The sequence below is a fragment of the Schistocerca piceifrons genome, chromosome 2, assembly GCF_021461385.2.
Source record: "Schistocerca piceifrons isolate TAMUIC-IGC-003096 chromosome 2, iqSchPice1.1, whole genome shotgun sequence".
Lineage (NCBI taxonomy): Eukaryota > Metazoa > Arthropoda > Insecta > Orthoptera > Acrididae > Schistocerca > Schistocerca piceifrons.
In genome coordinates, this window is record NC_060139.1 from 311,356,424 (window position 1) to 311,380,228 (window position 23,805).

General features: G+C 41.1%; 1 protein-coding gene across 1 annotated transcript in view; it reads left to right on the forward strand.

Annotated features, from left to right (window-relative positions):
• LOC124777969 (kinesin-like protein unc-104) overlaps positions 1-23,805 on the forward strand; it is a 348,239-nt gene that overhangs the window by 227,023 nt on the left and 97,411 nt on the right. The window contains exons 17-19 of the mRNA XM_047253531.1: positions 350-522; positions 7,379-7,557; positions 9,664-9,801. Of these exons, the coding sequence (XP_047109487.1) occupies positions 350-522; positions 7,379-7,557; positions 9,664-9,801 (490 nt within the window). The remainder of the gene's footprint in view (positions 1-349; positions 523-7,378; positions 7,558-9,663; positions 9,802-23,805) is intronic.

Consider the following 23,805-nt stretch of genomic DNA (forward strand, 5'->3'; position numbering starts at 1 on the left):
CAGATACACAACGGGATTTTGGACAGGAGCTTTGCACGCCATTAAAATAAATTAAAGTATGCTGTGTAGTGTACAATCTAGTTGTGTCTAATATTTATGTGCATATGTAGTCTAAAATTATTATTAGATATAATTGTTCTGTAAACTATGTGTATTACATACATATAAAGCCAGTAAACATTATTTTGAGTTTTGTTATTTTATTTTTGAAAGCACCCCCAGTAAGCCTCCCAGATAATGAGCACTGTCGCATGAGCGTGTGTGAAGCTCTGTTAAGTTAAGTGTCTTTTTAAACTCTGAGTCTTGCTGGGTGTTGTTGCTGACTGTGGACTGCCTGCTGGCATTTCAGTCAACCCCTTGTTTGACGCAGAGTGCAACTGGAGTGACCGACAGTACCAGCTGGCCGCGTGGGGCTTCCGCAAGTGGAAGTACCATCAGTTCACCTCTCTACGTGACGACCTCTGGGGAAACGCCATATTCCTCAAGGAGGCTAACGCCATCTCTGTCGAGCTGAAAAAGAAGGTGAGAGATTGTACCTTTGTTCGTATTATTAATGTGATGAGAAATTTGTCAGCAAGTAGAATTGTGTAAAGATAAACATAATGCTATAATAAATGAAATGCAAATTCTAGGACAGAACCACATCATATAATTACATCCTTTGCGAATTATTTCAACAGCAATAATTACAATATATTGATCAGAGAAGGCACAGACTTTGAAATTCATCATTTTGTTGTTAAAAACTGAGAAAAGTAAACAAGAGTGTTTTGGCAAACATGGTATCTGAGTGCTTTCTTACATTTATTTCGTCAGGATTTATGTAAGGAAGCTCCATCTTCCACATTATGCTCATAGTGGGTACGGTTTTTGTTTTGCATAACCCATGTCATGGTGTGGTGTTCTTTGAGCCTGCAACTTGGGCCATACATTTTGTTTCCCTGCCTTGCTCTACACATACAGTGCAGTCGGCCATAATTCTAGCTCGCCAAAGTGGCTCTGTCCTCTGCTGATGCACTGATAGCTCTTCTGTTTCTTGCCTCAACAATATGCTGCTTTTAGTCTAGTGTCTCACTTTCACTCTTTGGTTATAATGTAGGCTGTTTTCCACTATCCATCTTTTTATTCATTGACTTTCTGCCCAGTGGACATTATGGTTTAACTATGATGGTAGAGCCTTCTGTCTTGTCCTCCATGTGGTTCACTATATTTTAATTTTTGTAAGTACACTTGTGTTTTTATCTATTCTCATAATTATGTGCTTTTTGCTCTGGTATTATATGTTTAGGGGTTCAGTCACTGCCTTTGCTTATTTCTTGTTATGTAGATATGCATCTGATGATGCTACAACCATGAAACCTGTAGTGCCTTAATAAAATTGGTTCAAGATACAACTGTTTACAGAGTTATTGCTATGAAATGTACTACCACAGCTGTGGTTGCCCTGACCACAGAGCCGTCTATAAACTGATAATTTTTTTAGGGATGAAACTTGGCTTTTTTACTTTAATTTTCAGTTAGTTATCATCTCCTATTTGAAGGAATTTTTACCTGTTGCTAACTTCAGATTTCATTTCATGTCAAGGTTTCCACCTGGCATTCGACATGCACACTCTGCAGAAACCCCCCAGGCTGGTCTGTGTGTGGACCTTTTAACATGGAAGTTTAAGGTGGAGGGTTTTTTGAACTATGGTTGCATTAATACACCAGAAGGGGTCAGGCCTGTACTACCTTATGTACAGCACTGCTGGACTCAGGAAAATTGTGGTAGCTGTTATCAATATGCACTGTGTACTTCACTTTGCTTTGTGTTGTGTGTTGCTAATTATTATTATCATTATTATTATTATTATTATTATTATGGAATGAGGGAGGAGATTATTCCATATCCCTCACAAGATTCCAGTATGATTCTCATGACAGCAAAAAGAACTGGCTATCATTACCATCATGGATCATTTTTGGTTTCACGGAAGCATATATCGTGGGTGTAAGCTACCAGTTTGTACATGAGAGGTGAGACCTGATCACTGACACAGCTTGGTGACCAACTCCACATTAAAGTGTCTGCACGTTACATTGATCTTGATAAAAAAAAAAAAGCATCACAAGCCTGTTCTGCATGTGACATCCACTACTTTTGATGTAACGTGATTTTAGGCTCTAGGTATTAAACGATTTTTCTTCAGTCAGACACTACAATTTGAAATCTTTTACTGAATAACAGCATTTCTCTGTTACTAAATTCTACACTTTATTCTTAAAGATATTTAAATTAGCTATCTTAGAATCAGATGGTAGTCTGTTCGAAAAATCATCCCTATTGAATATGGAGTGCAGTTTATTATCTGTGATTCTGTTCAAGTTTTCCCTTCCTCATTTGTTGTAGTGATGTACATTGTATTATGTTCTGTATTTAGTTTCACAAACATAATTGCCTGCAGGATGTGCAGAGAGCAGAGATGGATCGGCTGTCCATATTTACCTCCAGAAGGCACAAGACTGTGCTGTCGTGCACTCACACCACCATATCATCATCATCATCATCATCATCATCATCATAAGGCACAACTCCCAATTCAGAAACATTTGAAAATAAATAACAACATTTCTATCTTCTGAAACAAAGAGTTCCTTTTTTAGCAGAGAAAATAGAAAATATTGAACATGTTCTATCTCTTCTCACTACATCTAATGTGCTCAAAAAAAAGTTTTCCATTACCCACACGACTTTTATAGGTCTTTTTTAGCCCCCCCCCCCCCCCCTCCCCATTAATCTCTTTACGAGTGCTCTTTTGACCCCAGAAAATGGATACATACAGTCACCTGTATATTGATTGGAGGTTAAGGTAAACCTGCATTCTAAGTATAGTTCAGTAGATCATACAATATCTCAGTTGTGGATGGGGTAAACCAGCTTTCGACAACTGTTGAGTCTATTGACATGCCTCATAAAATCATTTCGACTTTGGATTGTGCACACTTTGTCACTTTATAGCATCTTGATAAGTTTGCTGCCATATAAGTGTACTACAGTGAAGATACTCGAACATTCAACTGATATTATGACACACTAAACGTTGAAGATATGCCTCTTTCTTTGTCCACAGTCAACAACATTAACTGGTGATCGCTATCAACAACTTATGGCTCATAAATACCATGAAGGGAATGCAACAGAACTACGCACTGCCATGGGAGGGGTCTGTTGATGTATATAGTATACAACCACCGACACACGATCAATTTGGCCCAAAGGCACACATTACAAACAGCAGTACAAACCCCTCAGCACCAGGGTATGCAGATAAGATAGGCGAGATAACACTAGGGATGGATCCTGGATCAATGGAGTCGAATCCTCTTCACCAAAAAGTGCAGGATTTGTGTGATGCCTGATGATTGTCATAAAAGTGTATGGAAGCATCTAGGTATCAATGCACAGCCCAAGCATGCAGTCCCACAGTGTCAGGAGGCAGGAGAGTCAGGCAGTATCATGTACAGATGTCTGGAGTGTCTCTTCAGCTATCAATAATTTGAATGCTTTGCAGTTTCGGAACAGGATCTTCCAACTTACTGTGAGCCCTACAGTCAACATTCTAGTGATGGGTTCATCTTTCAAGACAGTAATAAATGATTGTGCCAGGCACACCTTGTGAACACTTGCATCCTGGAGCCATGAGTCAACTAAATGAGTAAATGAAATTGCCTCCAGGATCTGGTAACATGAACCAACTGAGCATGTGAGCATACTTGAGACAAGTTGAAGCTTTCAGTATGTTGTCGCAGGAACCTTCGTCACACACTTGATGACTTGTGAAGGGCTGCAGTTGAATAGTGGGGCAGGCTTGAACGTCAACCAACATCGACTAGTGAGGCAGGCTTGAACATCAACCAACATCTTGACAACCTTCTGGACAGAGTGCCAAGAAGGATCCAATCATGTTATTGTGTTCGGGATGGGACAACACAATACTGGACTTTCCTAGTAGCATATTTCAATTTCACGTATGCACATAGATTTGCACTTTCAAACCGACTGCCTTAATTTTGGTTTTTGGGTATGTCATGCTACTTTTATTAAAGTTTCATAAGGCTTATCCCTTCATTATCTTACCCTTTCAAATCTTAAGACCTCACATGTTCACAAACACAGGTGGTGCAAAATGTTATTTGAGCAGTTTGTATCTGATCAAATAAACTCTGTTTCTGGGTCTGAATTTTATTTTTTTCTTTGCTAATAATGGCTGAGGGCCAATGATTTTAGTGTTATATATGCCTAATGATACTGCCATAATCTTATAAAAGTTTAGTGTTGTCTCTTTACTCGCCTTGTCTTCTAAGATTCTACTTTTTTTTACCACACATTCTGTTAAATTTCTCATTTTTGTTTTCAGTAAGGATGAAACAAGTATAAACGAGGAAACAAGTAGAGCTCCAAATATCTCTGTAGAACTGGTGCCTGTAAACAACAGTGTAGTGCAATGAATTTTTTAGCCATAGTTTAAGGTCTTCCCCATGATGAAATCTTCCCTCAGATAATTAACTAATTATAACACTTTAGACTCATATAAGGGAGGAGTCACATTAGTTCTGAATGGAGTCACAATTGTTTATATTCCCCTTTATTTCATGCAAATATTATGATTTCTCTGTAGCAAAAGAGAAGGAAAATTGGTAGTAAAATTAAGACTTCTGGCATGACCAGTTGACTGTAATCCCAGAACTTCACTGAGCAGTATTGAAAATATGAATATTCAGAAGACATTTAAAACATATTCTTGTAATTTTCTCATTAAAGATGACATTCTTCTACTTTATCATCAACTATAGCCAATCTTTGGATGAACATATGTTTGCTACTCATATTTTCTTCTTCCTCTGTTGTTGTTGTTGTTGTTGTTGTGGTCTTCAGTCCTGAGACTGGTTTGATGCAGCTCTCCATGCTACTCTATCCTGTGCAAGCTTTTTCATCTCCCAGTACCTACTGCAACCTACATCCTTCTGAATCTGCTTAGTGTATTCATCTCTTGGTCTCCCTCTACGATTTTTACCCTCCACGCTGCCCTCCAATACTAAATTGGTGATCCCTTGATGCCTCAGAACATGTCCTACCAACTGATCCCTTCTTCTGGTCAAGTTGTGCCACAAACTTCTCTTCTCCCCAATCCTATTCAATACTTCCTCATTAGTTATGTGATCTACCCATCTAATCTTCAGCATTCTTCTGTAGCACCACATTTCGAAAGCTTCTATTCTCTTCTTGTCCAAACTATTTATCGTCCATGTTTCACTTCCATACATGGCTACACTCCATACAAATACTTTCAGAAACGACTTCCTGACACTTAAATCAATACTGGATGTTAACAAATTTCTCTTCTTCAGAAACGCTTTCCTTGCCATTGCCAGCCTACATTTTATATCCTCTCTACTTCGACCATCATCAGTTATTTTGCTCCCCAAATAGCAAAACTCCTTTACTTCTTTAAGTGCCTCATTTCCTAATCTAACTCCCTCAGCATCACCCGACTTAATTAGACTACATTCCATTATCCTTGTTTTGCTTTTGTTGATGTTCATCTTATATCCTCCTTTCAAGACACTGTCCATTCCATTCAACTGCTCTTCCAAGTCCTTTGCTGTCTCTGACAGAATTACAATGTCATCGGCGAACCTCAAAGTTTTTATTTCTTCTCCATGAATTTTAATACCTACTCCGAATTTTTCTTTTGTTTCCTTTACTGCTTGCTCAATATACAGATTGAACAACATCGGGGAGAGGCTACAACCCTGTCTTACTCCCTTCCCAACAACAGCTTCCCTTTCATGCCCCTCGACTCTTATAACTGCCATCTGGTTTCTGCGCAAATTGTAAATAACCTTTTGCTCCCTGTATTTTACTCCTGCCACGTTTAGAATTTGAAAGAGAGTGTTCCACTCAACATTGTCAAAAGCTTTCTCTAAGTCTACAAATGCTAGAAACGTAGGTTTGCCTTTCCTTAATCTTTCTTCTAAGATAAGTCGTAAGGTCAGTATTGCCTCACGTGTTCCAGTGTTTCTACGGAATCCAAACTGATCTTCCCCGAGGTTGGCTTCTACTAGTTTTTCCATTCGTCTGTAAAGAATTCGTGTTAGTATTTTGCAGCTGTGACTTATTAAGCTGATAGTTCGGTAATTTTCACATCTGTCAGCACCTGCTTTCTTTGGGATTGGAATTATTATATTCTTCTTGAAGTCTGAGGGTATTTCACCTGTTTCATACATCTTGCTCACCAGATGGTAGAGTTTTGTCAGGACTGGCTCTCCCACGGCCGTCAGTAGTTCCAATGGAATATTGTCTACTCCGGGGGCCTTGTTTCGACTCAGGTCTTTCAGTGCTCTGTCAAACTCTTCACGCAGTATCGTATCTCCCATTTCATCTTCATCTACATCCTCTTCCATTTCCATAATATTGTCCTCAAGTACATCGCCCTTGTATAGACCCTCTATATACTCCTTCCACCTTTCTGCTTTCCCTTCTTTGCTTAGAACTGGGTTTCCATCTGAGCTCTTGATATTCATACAAGTGTTTCTCCTTTCTCCAAAGGTCTCTTTAATTTTCCTGTAGGCGGTATCTATCTTACCCCTAGTGAGATAGGCCTCTACATCCTTACATTTGTCCTCTAGCCATCCCTGCTTAGCCATTTTGCACTTCCTGTCGATCTCATTTTTGAGACGTTTGTATTCCTTTTTGCCTGTTTCACTTACTGCATTTTTATATTTTCTCCTTTCATCAATCAAATTCAATATTTCTTCTGTTACCCAAGGATTTCTACTAGCCCTCGTCTTTTTGCCTACTTGATCCTCTGCTGCCTTCACTACTTCATCCCTCAAAGCTACCCATTCTTCTTCTACTGTATTTATTTCCCCCATTCCTGTCAATTGCTCCCTTATGCTCTCCCTGAATCTCTGTACAACCTCTGGTTCTTTTAGTTTATCCAGGTCCCATCTCCTTAAATTCCCACCTTTTTGCAGTTTCTTCAGTTTTAATCTACAGGTCATAACCAATAGATTGTGGTCAGAGTCCACATCTGCCCCTGGAAATGTCTTACAATTTAAAACCTGGTTCCTAAATCTCTGTCTTCTTCCTCTAGAGCACTAAAATTTTCTTTTTTATATCTGTCTAATGAGTTTCACTGACTACTTTCCAAACACAATAAGGATATCATTAATATTTGAAAAATATCAAGGGAGTTTTTTGGTCCATAAACATAACTTATGAAACACTTTTTTGAAACTAATGGCAGTTTTATTTATATTATTTTGTGAAATAGTATTTGCAGATACCAAAAAAATGTGACTTCAGCACACCCTAATCAATATTAATTTGTTGCAGGTGCAATTTCAGTTCACACTTTTGACAGATACTCTATACTCTCCACTCCCTGCTGACCTGTTACCAGCTGTTGATGATGATGATGACGATGAGCGTCCTTACCCACGAACCATTGTTGCTGTTGAAGTACAGGATACCAAGAATGGTGCAACACATTACTGGACACTCGAGAAACTGAGGTAAATTTGTACTGTTGGTCCACTGTTCTTTGTTGCATCAAGTTTCTATATATCAGTGCCAAATTTAGCACAAGATAAAACAATAACCCAGCTGTTAAGTTAATAATATTGCACAAAAATGAACTTCAATGTGAATCTTTTGTTACCATATTATGTTTCGTAATGAAAGGCAGATGGACAAGTTAAGGACTGGGAAGTAAATGAAAGGCTCACTCAGTCAGAACACATTGGCAACCAAAAAAATAAAAATGTTACTAAGGTAACTTATGAAACATGTATGTATCTATAAGTACTGAGTATTGCCTCCATCACAATATACCATGTTGATGTTTCAATGACTTGTTTGTGCTAGCACTTCCAAGAGAGCTGCATGTTGAGTGCACTGCCAAAAAGTAATCCTTTTTTCATAGTTTATGAAACAAATGTAGAAAACACTTCCACTTACCAAGTGTTAGCATGATAGAGAGAGAGACAAAAGCTACCTTTCAAAATCAAAGGTTCTTTCATCAAGGAAGAGCAAAAACACTTGGAAAAGTTCCACTTGTATGATGGTTTGGGTGCTCATGCCCTGGTATTCACAGAAAATAATGGTAACTTTTAAGATCTGTGAAACCATTTTAGTTCACAGTGTTCATTCAGTTGCTCAAGCATTACTCCCAGCAGCAGATTTCAACTTTCAAGGTAATGATGCATACAAATCACATGGCTAGAAGTGTAAAAGTTTTGTTTGAGAAGTGTAAGGATTAAATAACATGTTTTCCCTGGTCTCCATAATAGCCAGATTTTAATCTTAACAAAAGATTTGTGGTTTATTTTGATAAAATAATCAAAAGCCCATTACTGTCTTCCAGCATACCACAAGAACAGTTTCTTCATGGGAAGACTTCCTGTTAAATATCATTCAGGTTTTATATACACTGATACCCCAGGATATTTGATCATTTTTAATGAGTTTATATTATTTTTCCCATCCTCTATCCTTAATGGAAAATCCTACATGGAACACAAAGGATGATATAAGGAAAGAGAAATATTCTCCACACAGATTCAGTGATGAGTAGATAATTTGTTTCTCAAATGCATTAGTTAATAGTTGTTACAAGCACAAGAATATAATACATGTGATGGAAAAGAAAAATTAAAGTAAAATATTTGCTATGTATATAAAAAATAAAGCCCGTTAATTGCAAATCATTGTCTTAGAAAGCTTTTCTTTCTTTGTGCATATAGTGATTGATATATTTTAGAGGTAATGAGCACCAGAGAGGCACACAAAAAGGATGATACTTTGTAAGCTTTTGAACAATGTGTCTCAGGAGGGTACATGGTATGCAGGTGGAATGCACTAACAAGAGGGGCACAAAGAAGAGAAAAGAAAAAGCAGAGAAAGAGAATGTACAAATGGTGAAAGGAGAAACTCGACCTGATAAACTGCAACAAAGGAGAACGAGCACTGGATTACAGAATGAAAGGGAAGCAAAGTAAATCAGATGCTTTTATCATGGAAGATAAATCCAATGGAAAATGGATACTCATAAATTAGAGAGAGGAATTCAACTGAATGCTCTTCATGCTATTGTGTTTAGTGCAAACAGTAGATATTGGGGTGCTGTTGTTATTTTTCTTTTTTTTTTTTTTTTTACCTGTCGTATTGTATAGATTTTCATTTCTTCCATGTCTTATTTGTGTTGAGTGTGTTCTGATTTTGTGTATTATGTATGAAATTCATGTTGACATTTTTAAATATACAATCAATGTAATTCCTTCAAAATGATTTCAGATCCAAAAAATGATAAAATTATTTAATTGCATGAGGGAATTAACAATGGAAAATAATGTTGTAAAATAATAGTGATGTAACTGTTAGAGGCAGAAATTGATTGATTCTGTAGTCAAATATTATTGTGGCAGAAACTACAAGTGAGGTGATTTTTTGGCTTTTAAAAGGAAAAGTAACTTCCAAGGCAAAAGATACTGCATAGTTGATCATCATTTAAACCATGCATTTAATTTTATGTGTTACTTCTGTCTGCAGTACAGGTGTTCTTCTATTCAGTGTGCATTTGACACTTTTTGTGATTAACAGCATCATTTCCTGTATTGTAGACATCGCTTGGAACTCATGCGTCATATTTACAATGAAGATATTAGCCCGGAGACACCGGATGTGAAGGATGACTTTTTCCAATGTCTCACTGTGTGTCCTAATCAGAAGTTCTCACTTGCAAATCTTTTGCCTTCGAGGTTGGTGTACTCCTTTACAGCATAAATGTACCTGTGAGCTGATCTTAATGTGCTCTTCGCCCACTGACCCTGAGCTCCTGGCATGGCATTTTGTGTGCACTGAAGCTGGTGTTTTATATTTGGATATGCACATACATGCTTTCCTTCTGTAAAATATGTTCTTCTCCTCCTCCTTCTTTACTTCTTCTTCTTCATCTTATCTGTTACTTAGTTCTGCCTCATCCAAGGACAACATTAGACAGAGCTTTTTGTGAATTTTCACTGGTGTAAATCACTGCTTTTGTCTTCATCATATTTAATGTTTGCTGAACTTTTTTATTGTGTTAATATTTAAAGTCTTCTTCTCAAAATCTCAGTGTGTTTGCTGTGAAGAACATTTGCTTGTGTTTTTTCTTAAACTGAATAATGAAATGTTTGCAAATAAAGAATCCACACTGTTCAGATAGGCAATGGGCGTTGTGAGTTTGCATGCTTTGTTGTCCTGACTAGCATGAACTTGCAGCAAATAAATGCTTTTATGAATCACCAAGCATATTTGTAAGATAAATTCTGTATTTATCAGCGTTTCTGACAAAATTTTGCGTAAGTTTATCATCTAATAAACTTTAAGGGTCATTTGTATATAAAGATCTATGAAAATAAGCTTCTATATAGAAAATTTATTACTAATATTTCAGATGTGTGCCACAAGCAACACAGAAAAATGGTCTAAAGGGGACATGGGCCCAGGTTAATTTTTTGGGTTATTTGGTTGCTATTTAAAGCATTCAGTAGATATTCCTACAGCTACAGCTGAGCTCATGTTCTTACGTAGCCTGTGTAACAAGCAAATCAGTATGAGAAGTACTGACAAAATGTAAATAAATTTAGCTAACAAAAGAGAAAGAAATTCATAAATGCAGAATGAAATAAAGAGTGGTTGTCTCTGCACAGCAAATTATTCTTTCAAATAGAAGACAGTAACACAAGGTGTCTCTCAAAGTTCTATCTTAGAACCTGTATTGTTTCAATTCTACATTAATGATCTGTCAATCAGTATAACTGCCCCATCAGTTTTATTTGCAGATGACACATCTGTATTAATAGAGGATTGTGAGCCAGAAACTATCCCTGTGTGCATCATCAATACAAAAGGTCATTTACAAACATGGCTTCATCTCAGTGGATTAACCCTGAACGTCCCAAAAACCCATGTGATCCAGCTCAAATCAAAACAGTCAACACACCAGGAAATTAAAATAAACCACAAAAATCAAAATCTAGAAGAAGTGGATTCTGTGAATTTTTTAGCATTAAATCTAGACAAGAATTTAAATTGGAACAAACATGTGGGATATCTAGTAAACAAATTATATAGCTTTGCATTTGCAATGAAAATATTGGTAAAAGCCAATGACACAGACAAAAGGAAAATTGCATACCATTGCTATTTCCAGTCAGTTATAAGGTATGGTATTGTTTTTTTGTGATATTCAAGCAACTTAATGTACATACTGACTTTACAGAAAAGAATTATGTTTGTGCGTCCAAGGAAACCATGTTGCTCATTGTTTAAAAATCTGAAATTATTAACAGTACCCTCCCTATATATCTATTAAATTATCATTTGTTTGCATACCACTTTAGAATTATACAAGCTGAACTGCTTGTTCACACTTATAATACAAGAAATTTAAAAAAAAGAAAAAAGTGCTCCCTGTTCATCATTTAAACTTGCTCAGACTCCCAGTACATGAGAATGAAAATGTATAACAAATTAAAAGCCAAGAAATTTTGGGTATGAACCAAGATTCACTGAAGAGAAAGCTGCACGTTCTGCTTCAGTGATGCTACTATTCAGCTGAAGATTTAGTGAATGATGAACTGAATATTTGAGCATCCTGGACTTTCCATTGTTTGATTTGAGCAGGATGTAGTTTATAAATTGTCTTATTATGTGAATATGTAACGGTATCTTTTCACAAAAAAGTTTCATTAATGTTTAAATACAACTCCAGCGTATTAACTGTAGCTTTACAACAATATTAGGAAAACGATAGCTGCTACTCACCATATAGCGGAGATGCTGAGTTGCAGATAGGCACAACTAAAAGACTGTCAGAGAGTGAGCTTTCAGCCAACAAGGCCTTAGTTGCAAACAGACAAAAAACACACACACCTCACACGCACACATGCAATTGATGCAATTCACACACACAACCACAGTCTCTGGCTGCAGAGGCCAGGCTGTGAGCAGCAGTGCATGGTGGGAGAAGCAACTGGGTAGTGGGGGTAAGGAGGAGGCTGGGGCAGAGAGGGGGGAGGGATAGCAGGGTAGGAGTGGGGGACAGTAAAGTGCTACTTGTGGAAGCTTACAGGGACAAGGTGGGGGGAGCAGAAAAGGAGAGAAGTAAAAAGATTGTGGATGCGTTTGCGTTGGTGGAATATAGGGCTATGTAGTGCCAGAATGGGAACAGGAAGGTGGCTGGATGGGTAAGGACAAGACTAACAAAGATTGAGGCCAGGAGGTTTACGAGAATGTAGGATATATAGCAGGAAGAGTTCCCAAGTGTGCAGTTCAGAAACGCTGGTGTTGATGGGGAGAATCTAGATGGCACAGGCTGTGAAGCTGTCATTGAAATGAAGAACAATGTGTTGGGCAGCGTGCTCAGCAATTGGGTGGTCCAGCTATCTTAGCTTGTAGGTCACATATCTGGTTTCACCGGTAGCCCTGCATTTTGTGGGATAGGTGATGCTTGTGACTGGACTGGAGAATGTGGTGCTGGGAGGATGTGTGGGACAGGTCTTGCATCTAGGTCTACTACAGGAATACGAGCCATGAGGCAAGGAGTTGGGAGCAGAGGTTGTGTAGGGATGGACGAGGATATTGTATAGATTCAGTGGGCAGCAGAATACCACTGTGGGAGGGGTGGGAAAGATCATGGGTTGGATGTTCCTCATTTTAGGGCATAGCGAGAGGTAGTCGAAACCCTGGCGTAGAATATAATTCAGTTGCTCCAGTCCTGGGTGGTACTGAGTCAGAAGAGGAATGCTCCTCTGTTGCTGAACAGTGGGACTTCGGGAAGTGGTGGGTGACTGGAGAGATACGGCATGGGAGATTTGTTTTCGTACAAAACTGGGTCTCACTGAGGCCTTCACAGACCATAATCACCCTCCCCACTACCCATTGAACTTACACAATATCCTCATCCATCGATACACAACCCTTGCTCTCAATCCCTTGCCTGATGGCTCATATCTCTGTAATAGACCCAGATGCAAGACCTGTCCCATACATCCTCCCACCACCACAGACTCCAGTCCGGTCACAGACATCATCCATCCCATCAAAGACACGGATACCTGTGAAAACAGTCATGTGATCTACGAGCTAAGCTGCAGCCACTCTGCTCCATTCTGTATGGGCATGACAACCAACAAACTGTCTGTTCACATGAATGACCTCCGATGTACTGTGGCCAAGAAACAGCTGGACCTCCCCACTGCTGAGCACGCTGCCCAACACAATGTTCATTTCAATGACTGGTTCACAGCCTGTGACATTTGGATTCTCCCCACCAAAATCAGCTTTCCTGAACTGCACAAGTAGGAACTCACCCTGCAATATAGCCTACATTCCCATTAACCTCCTGGTCTCAATCTTTGTTAGTTTTGCCCTTACCCATCCAGCCCCTTTCCTGTTCCCATTTCAGCACTACACAATCGTCTATTCCACCAATGCCCACAGTCTTTTTACTTCTCTCCTTTCCTGCTGCCCCCCATTCCTCCCTCACACCCTCAGTCTAACCTCCTGAATGCACCTAACTGCCTTACCCTGTCTTCACCTCATCCCTGTAGGCTCCCACAAGCAGTGCTTTACCATCCTCCACATACCCTGCTATCCCTTCCCCTCCCTGACCTGGCCTCCTCCTTATCCACACCACCTGGTTGCTTCTCCCACCATGCACTTCCGCTCGCAGTCTGGTCCCTACAGTCAGAGACTGTGTGTGTGTGTGTGTGTGTGTGTGTGTGTGTGTGTGTGTGTGTTTTATCTATTTGCAATGAAGGCCTTGTGGGCCAAAAGCTCACTTCCTGACAGTCTTTTAGTGGTGTCTATCTGTGACTCAGCATCAGCCACTGTATGTTGAACAGCAACTATCCTTTTCATAATATTGTTACATTCCATCCTGGATTTTCCATTTTTAACTATAGCTTTGTATCAGTGAAATTGCATCAACCATATTTTGGTGTATTCCTATACTGCAATTAAATGATTAGCATATGTATCTTATGAGTTGAATAAATCCGAATTCACTGTCCAGAGGAGTGTGTTCTGAAATGAACCAGATCTAATCTTATAATATATGCATTAGTGCCTCTGTACAGGTGAGAGAATCAGGAGGGAAGTGCTTGCAGATATAGACTTGTGAAGACTGATCAGATGGTTGGGAATTTCATATGGAGGCAAGGTGGAAGTTCAGGTTCTGATACATTTTAATCTGAAGTAAAGGTTTAAAATTATAAACAAAAGTTAGTTGACATTTTACAAGAAGAGCAAGGGAAAAAAGTTAATTCAGAGATACTGTAGATCAGGCTGTTCCAGCTCGTCGGCTCCGTTGTGAGCCGCGGAGCGCTCCCTGCTCCAGGGAGCCATGTTGCTCGCTGTGACCATTCAAATGGGCAGGCACGCCGGCATGTGGCACGGCTGGCTGAGGCAGGCGGCAAGGCAAGCGTTTTGATGTCCCAGCTGGGTCTTACAAGATCGACAACCTCATACTCTTAGCTGCTAAGATGTGGTGACATGCTACACCAGGAAATATGATGTTTAGAAAATAAATAAGAAACAACTATTGTACAAGAAATTGCATACTAAATTTATTGGGCCTCTGTCGCTTGAAATTTTCTTTTCATTACAAGATTGGAAATATCAGTCGTCAAAGTGTTCCAGCATTAATGCGGAGGATGGCCTTCATTATTGCATCCCGAAAAAATGATCGTTCCTTACTTTTTACTCTTTTCATTGCTGAGAACAGCTGCTCACAACAACACGTAGATCCAAACACGCACATGATCTGAGCGGCATTGTTGTGAAGCTTGGGAAATGTTTTTTGCTGTAATGAATGATACCATCGTATTGCAGTACCTCTCTTTCAACAAAGTTGAATTTGGCAAATCAATAATCTCAAATTGAAGTGACGATGACAAGTCATCAGGGGTAACTGAAAAAGGAGCGCTGAACACCTGAAGTTCCATTTCCAAACTAGTGAGGTCTCGGAATCATGATGAAACGACGCAATGAGCTGCTTTAACTTTGCTTGGTAATCGCCAAAAGTAGTACCCTCAGGTGGTTTTAAAGAAGCAAGACGATTGAAGAATGTTAAATGTCCGTTACTCATCTGCCTCTCAAATAAATGTAACTTTTCCATGAACGCTTGATCTGGTCATGCATGTCAGCGATTAGCTGCCCTTTGCCCTACAATGACAGATTTATATTATTCAGATGCATAGTTATGTCAGCTAGGAATGCCAGGTCCGATATCCATTTTATATCTTTCAGACAACACATTTCTTCCCCTTTCATTTCGAGAAAAAGGGATATTTCCTCATGAATGGCAAAGAAAACATCAAGAACTTTTCCCAGACTCAGCCAACGAACTGTACTCTCGTAAGGTATATCCCCATACTCCGCTTCCATATCTTTCAGGAATCCTTTGAATTGGCGATGATTCATACCGTGACGCCGCAAAAAATTCACACACTTCACGATATCTTTCATTACACCACCTAGCTCTACTGTTTCAGCACACAGTGCCTGTTGGTGAATAAAACAATGAAGAGTCAAAATGTCTTTCCCGAATTCGCCCCCGAGTTTATTTTTCAAACGAGAAGCAAAACCCTGGTAACGCCCAATCATTTGTGGTGCACCGTCTGTCGCTACAGAATGGAGCGTATCCCACTGCAAATTCATATTGTCCACTGATTCACAAACAGCTTAAAAAATGTCATGTCCTGTTGCGGTGTAATCGAATGGTACCACATCCAAGAGTTCTTCAGTTACTTGCAGCTCCATGTCAACACCACGCACAAACATTGCAAGCTGAGCAAAGTTCGATATGTCGGTGCTTTCGTCAGGCACTAGTGAAAATGCAACAAAGCTCTCCACCTTTTTCCTCAGCTGTGTCTCTCTGCCATGTCCAGGATTTGACGAGACATTGTTTGCTTCGACAGGCAAACCCCTTCAATTGCCTGCACCTCCCTTGGAAGCAAACAGTCTGCAACTGCTGCCATGCACAATTTTACGAGTGGTCCCACCGAAAACGGCTTGCCACTCTTCCCAATGATGTGAGCGACCCTGTAGCTTGCTCGAATTGTAAATTCAGTAGTGTTTTCTCCATTCTCATTCACCTGAAAATTATAAATGCATTACAGAACACGAACTATGTTGCATGTTTCAATACCCTCCGTATTACGAAACCGTTTTTAAACTTATGTCTCCTGGTATGTCGTTCTTAAGCCTGGCTAACAGTTCTCTGCGTGCAACGCCTTCTACCTGTGCGCTGCATGAAGACGTGTATAATGTCGTTGTATCTTGTAGCTCTTTCCAGAATTAAATACTTTATGACATACAAGACACTGTGGACAACCATCCCTCTGAATGAATAGAAAGGTACCATTCTCCAATAGAGGTACAGGGCTCCTGCCCCTAGTCATAGCTGTCATCGAACACGGATTATTGCGTCAGTTGCGGCTGCATGCGGCCAGGGGGCAGTGAGTTCGCTTTCCCCCTCCACACGGGCTCCGAGCTGCCGCAGTGAGCGCTTCGGAGCGCTCCAGCTCCCTGGAGCTCGGTTGGAACAGCCTGCTGTAGATGATAGTTTAAATGTTATTCTAGTTTTCCTTCATGAAAGAAAGTGTCTGATGAAAAGAGAAGAAAAATTGTAGTATCTACAACTAAAGCACATTGTACCAGCAAAAGAAAACACCATTTAACATGGAGTTTCCGAAATCAATTATACCATTATAGCCAGCCCAGTCGGTGGAAGGGTTGCTACAATGACAGGATGGCAGACAGTGGAGGGTTGAGGTGGAATAGCAGGCTGGTGGAGGGCCAGAAAGATGTGGATGTCACTATTTTGCTTGCGTGGGGTAGTAACCATTCCACGGAAAGATGGTCAGGTGGCCCGTGAGATGTCATCTACTGTCCAGTCAGCTGGCTGCAACATGTGCACATCCAGCTTTGGTGATGCCCGTTCTCAGCAAGTGGCACATGACCCCATTGTGTGAGTCATGCCACAAACACCTGGTGTCAGTGGCGCATGAAGACAGTAGCCAACCTTGATTCGGTAGCTATTTCTGTGGTGGATGACTACATCCCGGCGGCTGTTGGTGCGTAGTGGAAGGCCCGCCCACCGCAGTTTCAGAAGACATCCACCATGCATGGGATGGTACTCACTGCCCCGCAGGAGACCTGGTGCTGCTGGAGTGTGCCCAGAAAGCCCACTGTGCTGTGGCACTGAGTCCAGAGACCTGGCTTAGTGCTGGAATCCGGTACTGCTACAGAGACTCAAACTCATGACTGCTGCTGGTGGCTCAATGTCATCCCCTCAACTATCGTAGCCCCCATCCCTGGTAAAACTGCTAGGTTGTAGATAATGAAACTGCTGCATAAATAACAGCTGTTTGTACAAGACAACAGAACATCTGTAACACCATTGTGCCACTTCTTGCCACATTCTCAGAAATACTGTACTGAATCCTGCTGCTGGAGAAATCCTGTTGCCTGTATTGCAAGAACTCTCCATTACTACTGATATGGCAGGTTTCACCAAGCAACCCTGGCCCATTACACAATAATTCAGCAGCTAGGTTACTATAGCTGAAATGACAACAGTGTGTGCTCACTGGCTACGAGCAGCTGCTGCAATATTCTCACAGATTTGCCCATACAATGGTTGCAGCATTACACTACCCCTCTCCACAGAAAGACCTGGGCTGTTGGGCCTCACTTAAGACTGACCTACAACAGCATATCACATATACAGCACAAGTTTGTATTGTGAGTATCTAGTAAACCAACCCACAGGTTCAAAGACAGCATTTGACCTTACAAACCGTATTTGCTAGATTTCCTCTTACACTTCTCAGTTGCTTATTCCTACCCCACTGAAAAGACCATTTGTTCCTTTGGAATGCACGTCACATTGTGCCTTTATACTTCTACATCCTGCCAGTCCTGTGCCCTTCACAATTCTCTTTGCAAACATACCTAACTCATTCTGTGTCCTCCTACCTCTTAAACTCTAGGAAAAACATTTGCCATCAATAGTGACTCTTCATTATTCCACATTCACTCACTTTTGTGCTGTGAGGATCCACTCGACCAGAACCTGTACTACTGATGCATCAGGTTGATGGATGGCTCCCTGCCTTGGACAAATGTAGGCTTGCACAGCAGGGTTGGATCCACTGTGGCATTAGGTACTGCAATGCTTAAGATCGTGGTACTCATCATTGTCCCCTAAATTGCTCAACATACTGCATCAACTGTTTGCCTGAAATCCACCCTTCTGGACAACTATTAATTGTTTCAGGGGATGGATCAGGTCCAGTTTCAATGTGTTGTTCAGGATGGTTATATTCTGCTATGGGAGAACCTCTTAGAAAACTGTGACTGCATTACTTTCAGCTGGCTAACTCTCAAAACCATGGCTGGTAGATTGAAGGTTGGCCGTGTTGTGTCACATGCTGTCCCATTAATCAACAACCCACTTCCCCTCAGATCCATCCAGCTTGCTTCTATGAGCCTTCCACACTCGTAATAACTCACCACCAGTACCAAATTATCACATACAGAATAAATCCATTGTCACCCCACTTGCTGAAAATAAGGTTTAGGTTCCACACTGTCCCTTGAACAACACTGTCCTTCCTTTCTGCCCATGAATAGCTGCACAGTGTATGCATTTGTGCCAGTTTGAATCAATTGAGCTGGACACTTTCTCCCTCCAACAATGTTGCAGTTCCTCCTCCGTCATCACCACATGTCTGTCCCCCTCATGAGAGATCCACTGAATTCGCATTCGGGAGGACAACAGTTCGAACCCATGTCCGGCCATCCAGATTTAGGTTTTCCATGATTTCCCTAAATTGATCCAGGCAAATGCCGGGATGGTTCCTTTGAAAGGGCATGGCCAATTTCCTTCCCCATCCTTGACACAATCTGAGCTTGTGCTCTGCCTCTAATGACCTCAATGTCAACAGCGCGCTATATCCAGTCTCAACAACACACCTCGTGTCCTCACTTGTATGAACTTCCTTATGCCTACCTGTTGAAGCCCATTTCCATGCATTAAAAACTAAACTTGATATGGTGGCTGATAACTACCATGTTGGCAGTAAGAACTCCTTCCTCCAGGTGCTATTTCCGTAGCAGCCTCACTCCTTTCTGGGCAAAGACATTCAGCACTGGCATGACTAGCAACCTCCCCACCCTCACCCCTCTTGTATAGCAACCCGAGGACAGGGGCTACCACGATCCTCCCTGCCCCTCAGAAGGCTGCTGCCACTCATGAGCACCCACATACAAAGAAAATCAGAAGAACCCCTTGTCTAACACAAAAATTCATTCCTCAACTCTTAGTATTTTATACCTGACACCTCACACATAATACCTTAAATATTCATCAGTAACACTGTAAAAATACCTCTATCACTTCCTTGACCTTAGTGCATATGGTGCCTTTCATGCAGGTCCATCCACCTTCTTATGTCTATCCCTTTTTGCATCTTTCTCGGGTTCTGTCTTACTACTCTTCATACTGCATCCAGAGCACCACAGAATGATCACAGGCATCCAACATGTACTATTCTTGGCCATGTGAGCAACTGCAGCCTAATGTTGACTGGTGACATAGTCTCAACCATGTCATGAAGTCTTCAGTACCTCTTTACGAATTTCTTAGTCTTACCCTTCAGCATGTAAGGACCAAACAAAATTACCCAGTGCCCTACTTTGTAATGTGGTAAGCTGCTTGTGTGATGGTAACTACTTGGTAATTTGGCATAGCATTCATCTCCACGTACTGAGAAAAGTGATCTATTATTGTCAACACAAAACAGTTTCCTGCTGGTATCTGGTTAAACACTCCTAACACATCCACATCAATCATTTCAAAGAGCTTTGATGCTTCTGGCAGTCTCTGTAATGGTATTCACTGATGACCGAAGTACGCATGCTACATACACTGCACACAATTCCTCATGCACTGATCCACATCTCCCTTCCTTCCCTTCCATCAATATCTGTCAGCCAGTCTTTGGTTTGTTGTTCAGCACTGTCCAAACACATGATCATGTGCCCTTCTCAGGACTTTCTCTTTCAGCTTAGCCGGTGATACTACACATGACCCTAACCTAATTACCTACGACAACAGACCATCACACATGCTGAACTGCAGCTGCATTTTGTGCAGTTTTCAGTCCCTATCAGCATTTTGGGCTGCTTGCCTTTCAGCAGTGCCTTGATAAAGTACCTGTACCATTGTTACCTTTCTGTTCGCAGCACCTACATTTCCATGGTTTTTTCTGGCTTGTGCATCACTTCATAGCCAAACCCACTGATTCTTAACAACGTCAATCTTGGTAGTCTGATGGACAGGTCTTTCTACTCTAATTACCATTTCAGAGTGGCATGGTTGGTCACTACTTTAAATTTTTCTTGTAATGGTAACATCAAAAATATGTGACTCCATATATGAGGCTAAACATCTCTTTCTTGGTGGCTGAATAGCTTTCCTGTGCTCTATTAAGTTATCTCAGTGCTGAAAGCCACATGATGTTCCTTACCATTGACCTCTTGATTTGGGACACACAGCAAAAGCATGCATCACAAGATAGTATAAACTCCATCTGAAAATCTGGAAAAATCAATACTGGACCTGACATTAAAACTTTTTTCAACTCTTCAAACACACTCTGACACTTCTTTGCCCCAAAAATTTTGCATCTTTTTTCAACAGCTGTGTGAGTGGTCGCATTATATTGGGGAACCTCCTTACAAACTTCCTGTAGTATTTATATGTGCTGACAGTTCTTTCAGACACATCTGAAAGAAGAGACACCATTTTGATCCAGCAGCCATTATGAATTAAGGTGTAAATGAATTACAGATATGGCCTATGAGTGGGCATTGATTCAAATCAATGAAGAAAGTTGAAAAGTTGTGCCAGACCAGGATTTGAACGTGGATCTTCGGCTTACCACGCAGATACTTTGACAACTATGCCATCTGGACACAGTGGTCATTGCAACTGCACGGACTACCCAAGCACGCCTCCCATCAGACCCAAATTCTCAACTTATCCACACACAAATAATGTAATGCCCCTTGCCCACTATCCTTGTTACTCGCAGCATTTTGCCGATTCCCACAAGAGTTCAAGACTGGTGTGCATATGGACTGAAGAGAGCACATATATGTGGTGTCAGTGGTAAGCCCCTCAGAAGTGCCCTTTGCGTGGCTTCCTGCACAAAATATTATTTGCCTCATCATTCTCCCCCAACTCATATGTATGTATATTCACCTTCCTTATTGGGTCAGAAAAATCCTCTATGGCTTCCCCATGCCTTTTCATAACAATGCCCAATTGTTTGCGAAAAAACCTTGCATGTCCTGCTTCTTGTACCTCTGCAGGAGCCCCCACTTCAACTGCTTGAATATCTGCTCATTCCTCAATGTTTTTGCTCAAATCACAAAGGTTTTTGTCACTCTCACTAGACTTACATTTACCACCATAACTGCCAACCATAACTGACTAACTGACCAACCATCCATACCCACCAATATTGTGGGGTCCTCCACAAATCATCCCATACCCTCAGATTACCTTCAAAGAAAGGGAATAATTAAACTAGTGGCAATTGGATCTACCTCATGATCTGGTGTCTGGTGCAATTCTGTTTGTTCATCCTTAACTGCAATTTGCCCCAACAAATGCACTGCCTGTGTCTCCAAAACACCCCACATTTCTGACTCTTCCATTGCAACACCTTTACCCCTCATTCACACACAATACACAATATAAATATGCAACAACTCAAAAACTGAAAAAATAAGCAACAAATTACATTTTATCCCACTTTATCGACTGTCTAGATTTCCTAAGTTGCCTCCCAATATGCTTGTAATGATGGCAAATAAAACAAGTTACAGTTACTGACTCAGCGCACAGTGCCCAAGCAGATTACTCCGAGAATATCTAACAGGCTCCATGCTCCTAGTAGCTACCCCAACATTCCAACAGATCAGCCGGTTCCTCTCACCTAAATAAAGTAAGCCTCAAGCCTTGGTAACAATCCTTCGTAGATCCCATGCCTGTCATACACAGCAAAAACAGTTAACAGTTCTCTCACAATCTACACTGTGTTGATTGACACAGCAGGTCATGGTCAGGATGTCATGCTGCATGGATGATGAACCATCTGCTACCTGCTGAAGATAGTGCCATCACTTCTGCTGCCAAATACAGTGAACACCATCATTGGAGGGGTACCTATGATGTTAGGATAGTAGGCAGCAGAAGATTAAGGAGGGCTAGTGGGCCGTTGGAGGCTCAGAAAGATGTGACTGTCAAAATTATGAATCCATCTTGGATTTTCCATTGTTTGACTATGAAAATTAATACTTCATTGTTTGCTCGTACATTAGTGCTGCATCGGTATGGACTAGTGACTGTGCCCCCACTTCATGCATGCATCCAGCTTTTGCTGACACCTGTGCTCAACACCTGGCATGGAGCCCCACTGTGTGAGCTGTGCTGCAGACACCTGGCATGAGCAGTGCACAAAGATGGTTGACAATCTTGGTGTTGTAGCCATCTCTATGGTGGATGACTCCATCATGGCGGCCATTTCTATGTAGCATGGAGGCGTGTCTACCACAGTGGCAGAAGATGGCTGTTGCACTGGGAATGTGACCTGCTGCCCCCTGGACGGGGGTCTGGCTGCTGATGGAGTGAGCCTGGAGGTCCACTGCACTGTGGCACTAAGTTTGGAGGCCGAATGTAGTGCTGAAAGCTGGTACTGTGCCAGAGACTTGTGACTACTGCTGGAGGCTCCAAGTGGTCCTCTCACCTGGCATAGCCCCCACATCCTGGTAGATCTGCTGGGTTGCAAATGAAACTGCTACAAAAATGACAGCTATTTATACAAGATAGCAGTGCATGTGTTATGCAAATGCACTACTTCTAGTCATTTTCCCAGAAACACACTGGTGGAGGAATTTCTTTGCTTATACTGCAAGAGCTGCACATTACCACTACACTGGCAAGTTTCATGAAGCAAGCTTGGCTCATCTTGCAATAATTCAACAGCTCGGTCGCTATAATCGAAATCGTAACACCATACACCCAGCGGTTAGAAGTGGCTGCTTCAATACTCCTCCATATATTCTCACAGATATGCCAATATAATGGTAGCGCCACTACACAGCAATTGAAAATGCTCTATTTATGACATGGTGTTATATTATGGAACAACTCTGTGCACTCATTGAGAATATTCTTAGCCCGCTGTCAGTTTGTGAACTTCGTGTAGATTGCTGTTCAGGTATCTTAGAATTCCAACTGTACTCCTTCTGTACATATATTCCATCATGGGATTTGTCATTGACAGTACTGATTCATTTGGAAGCAACTGCAACATTTGTTTTGTGAACACTGGATGAAACAGCATTATACACTTGGCTAACACTTCTTTTGCCGGCCGCGATGGTCTCACGGTTCTAGGCGCTCAGTCCGGAACCGCGCGACTGCTACGGTCGCAGGTTCGAATCCTGCCTCGGGCATGGATGTGTGTGATGTCCTTAGGTTAGTTAGGTTTAAGTAGTTCTAAGTTCTAGGGGACTGATGACCACAGATGTTAAGTCCCATAGTGCTCAGAGCCATTTTTAACACTTCTTTAAGCATTGTACAGAAAAGTGCACACTACACAGCAGGTTTTATTTTCAATAGGCTTGCAGCAAAACTG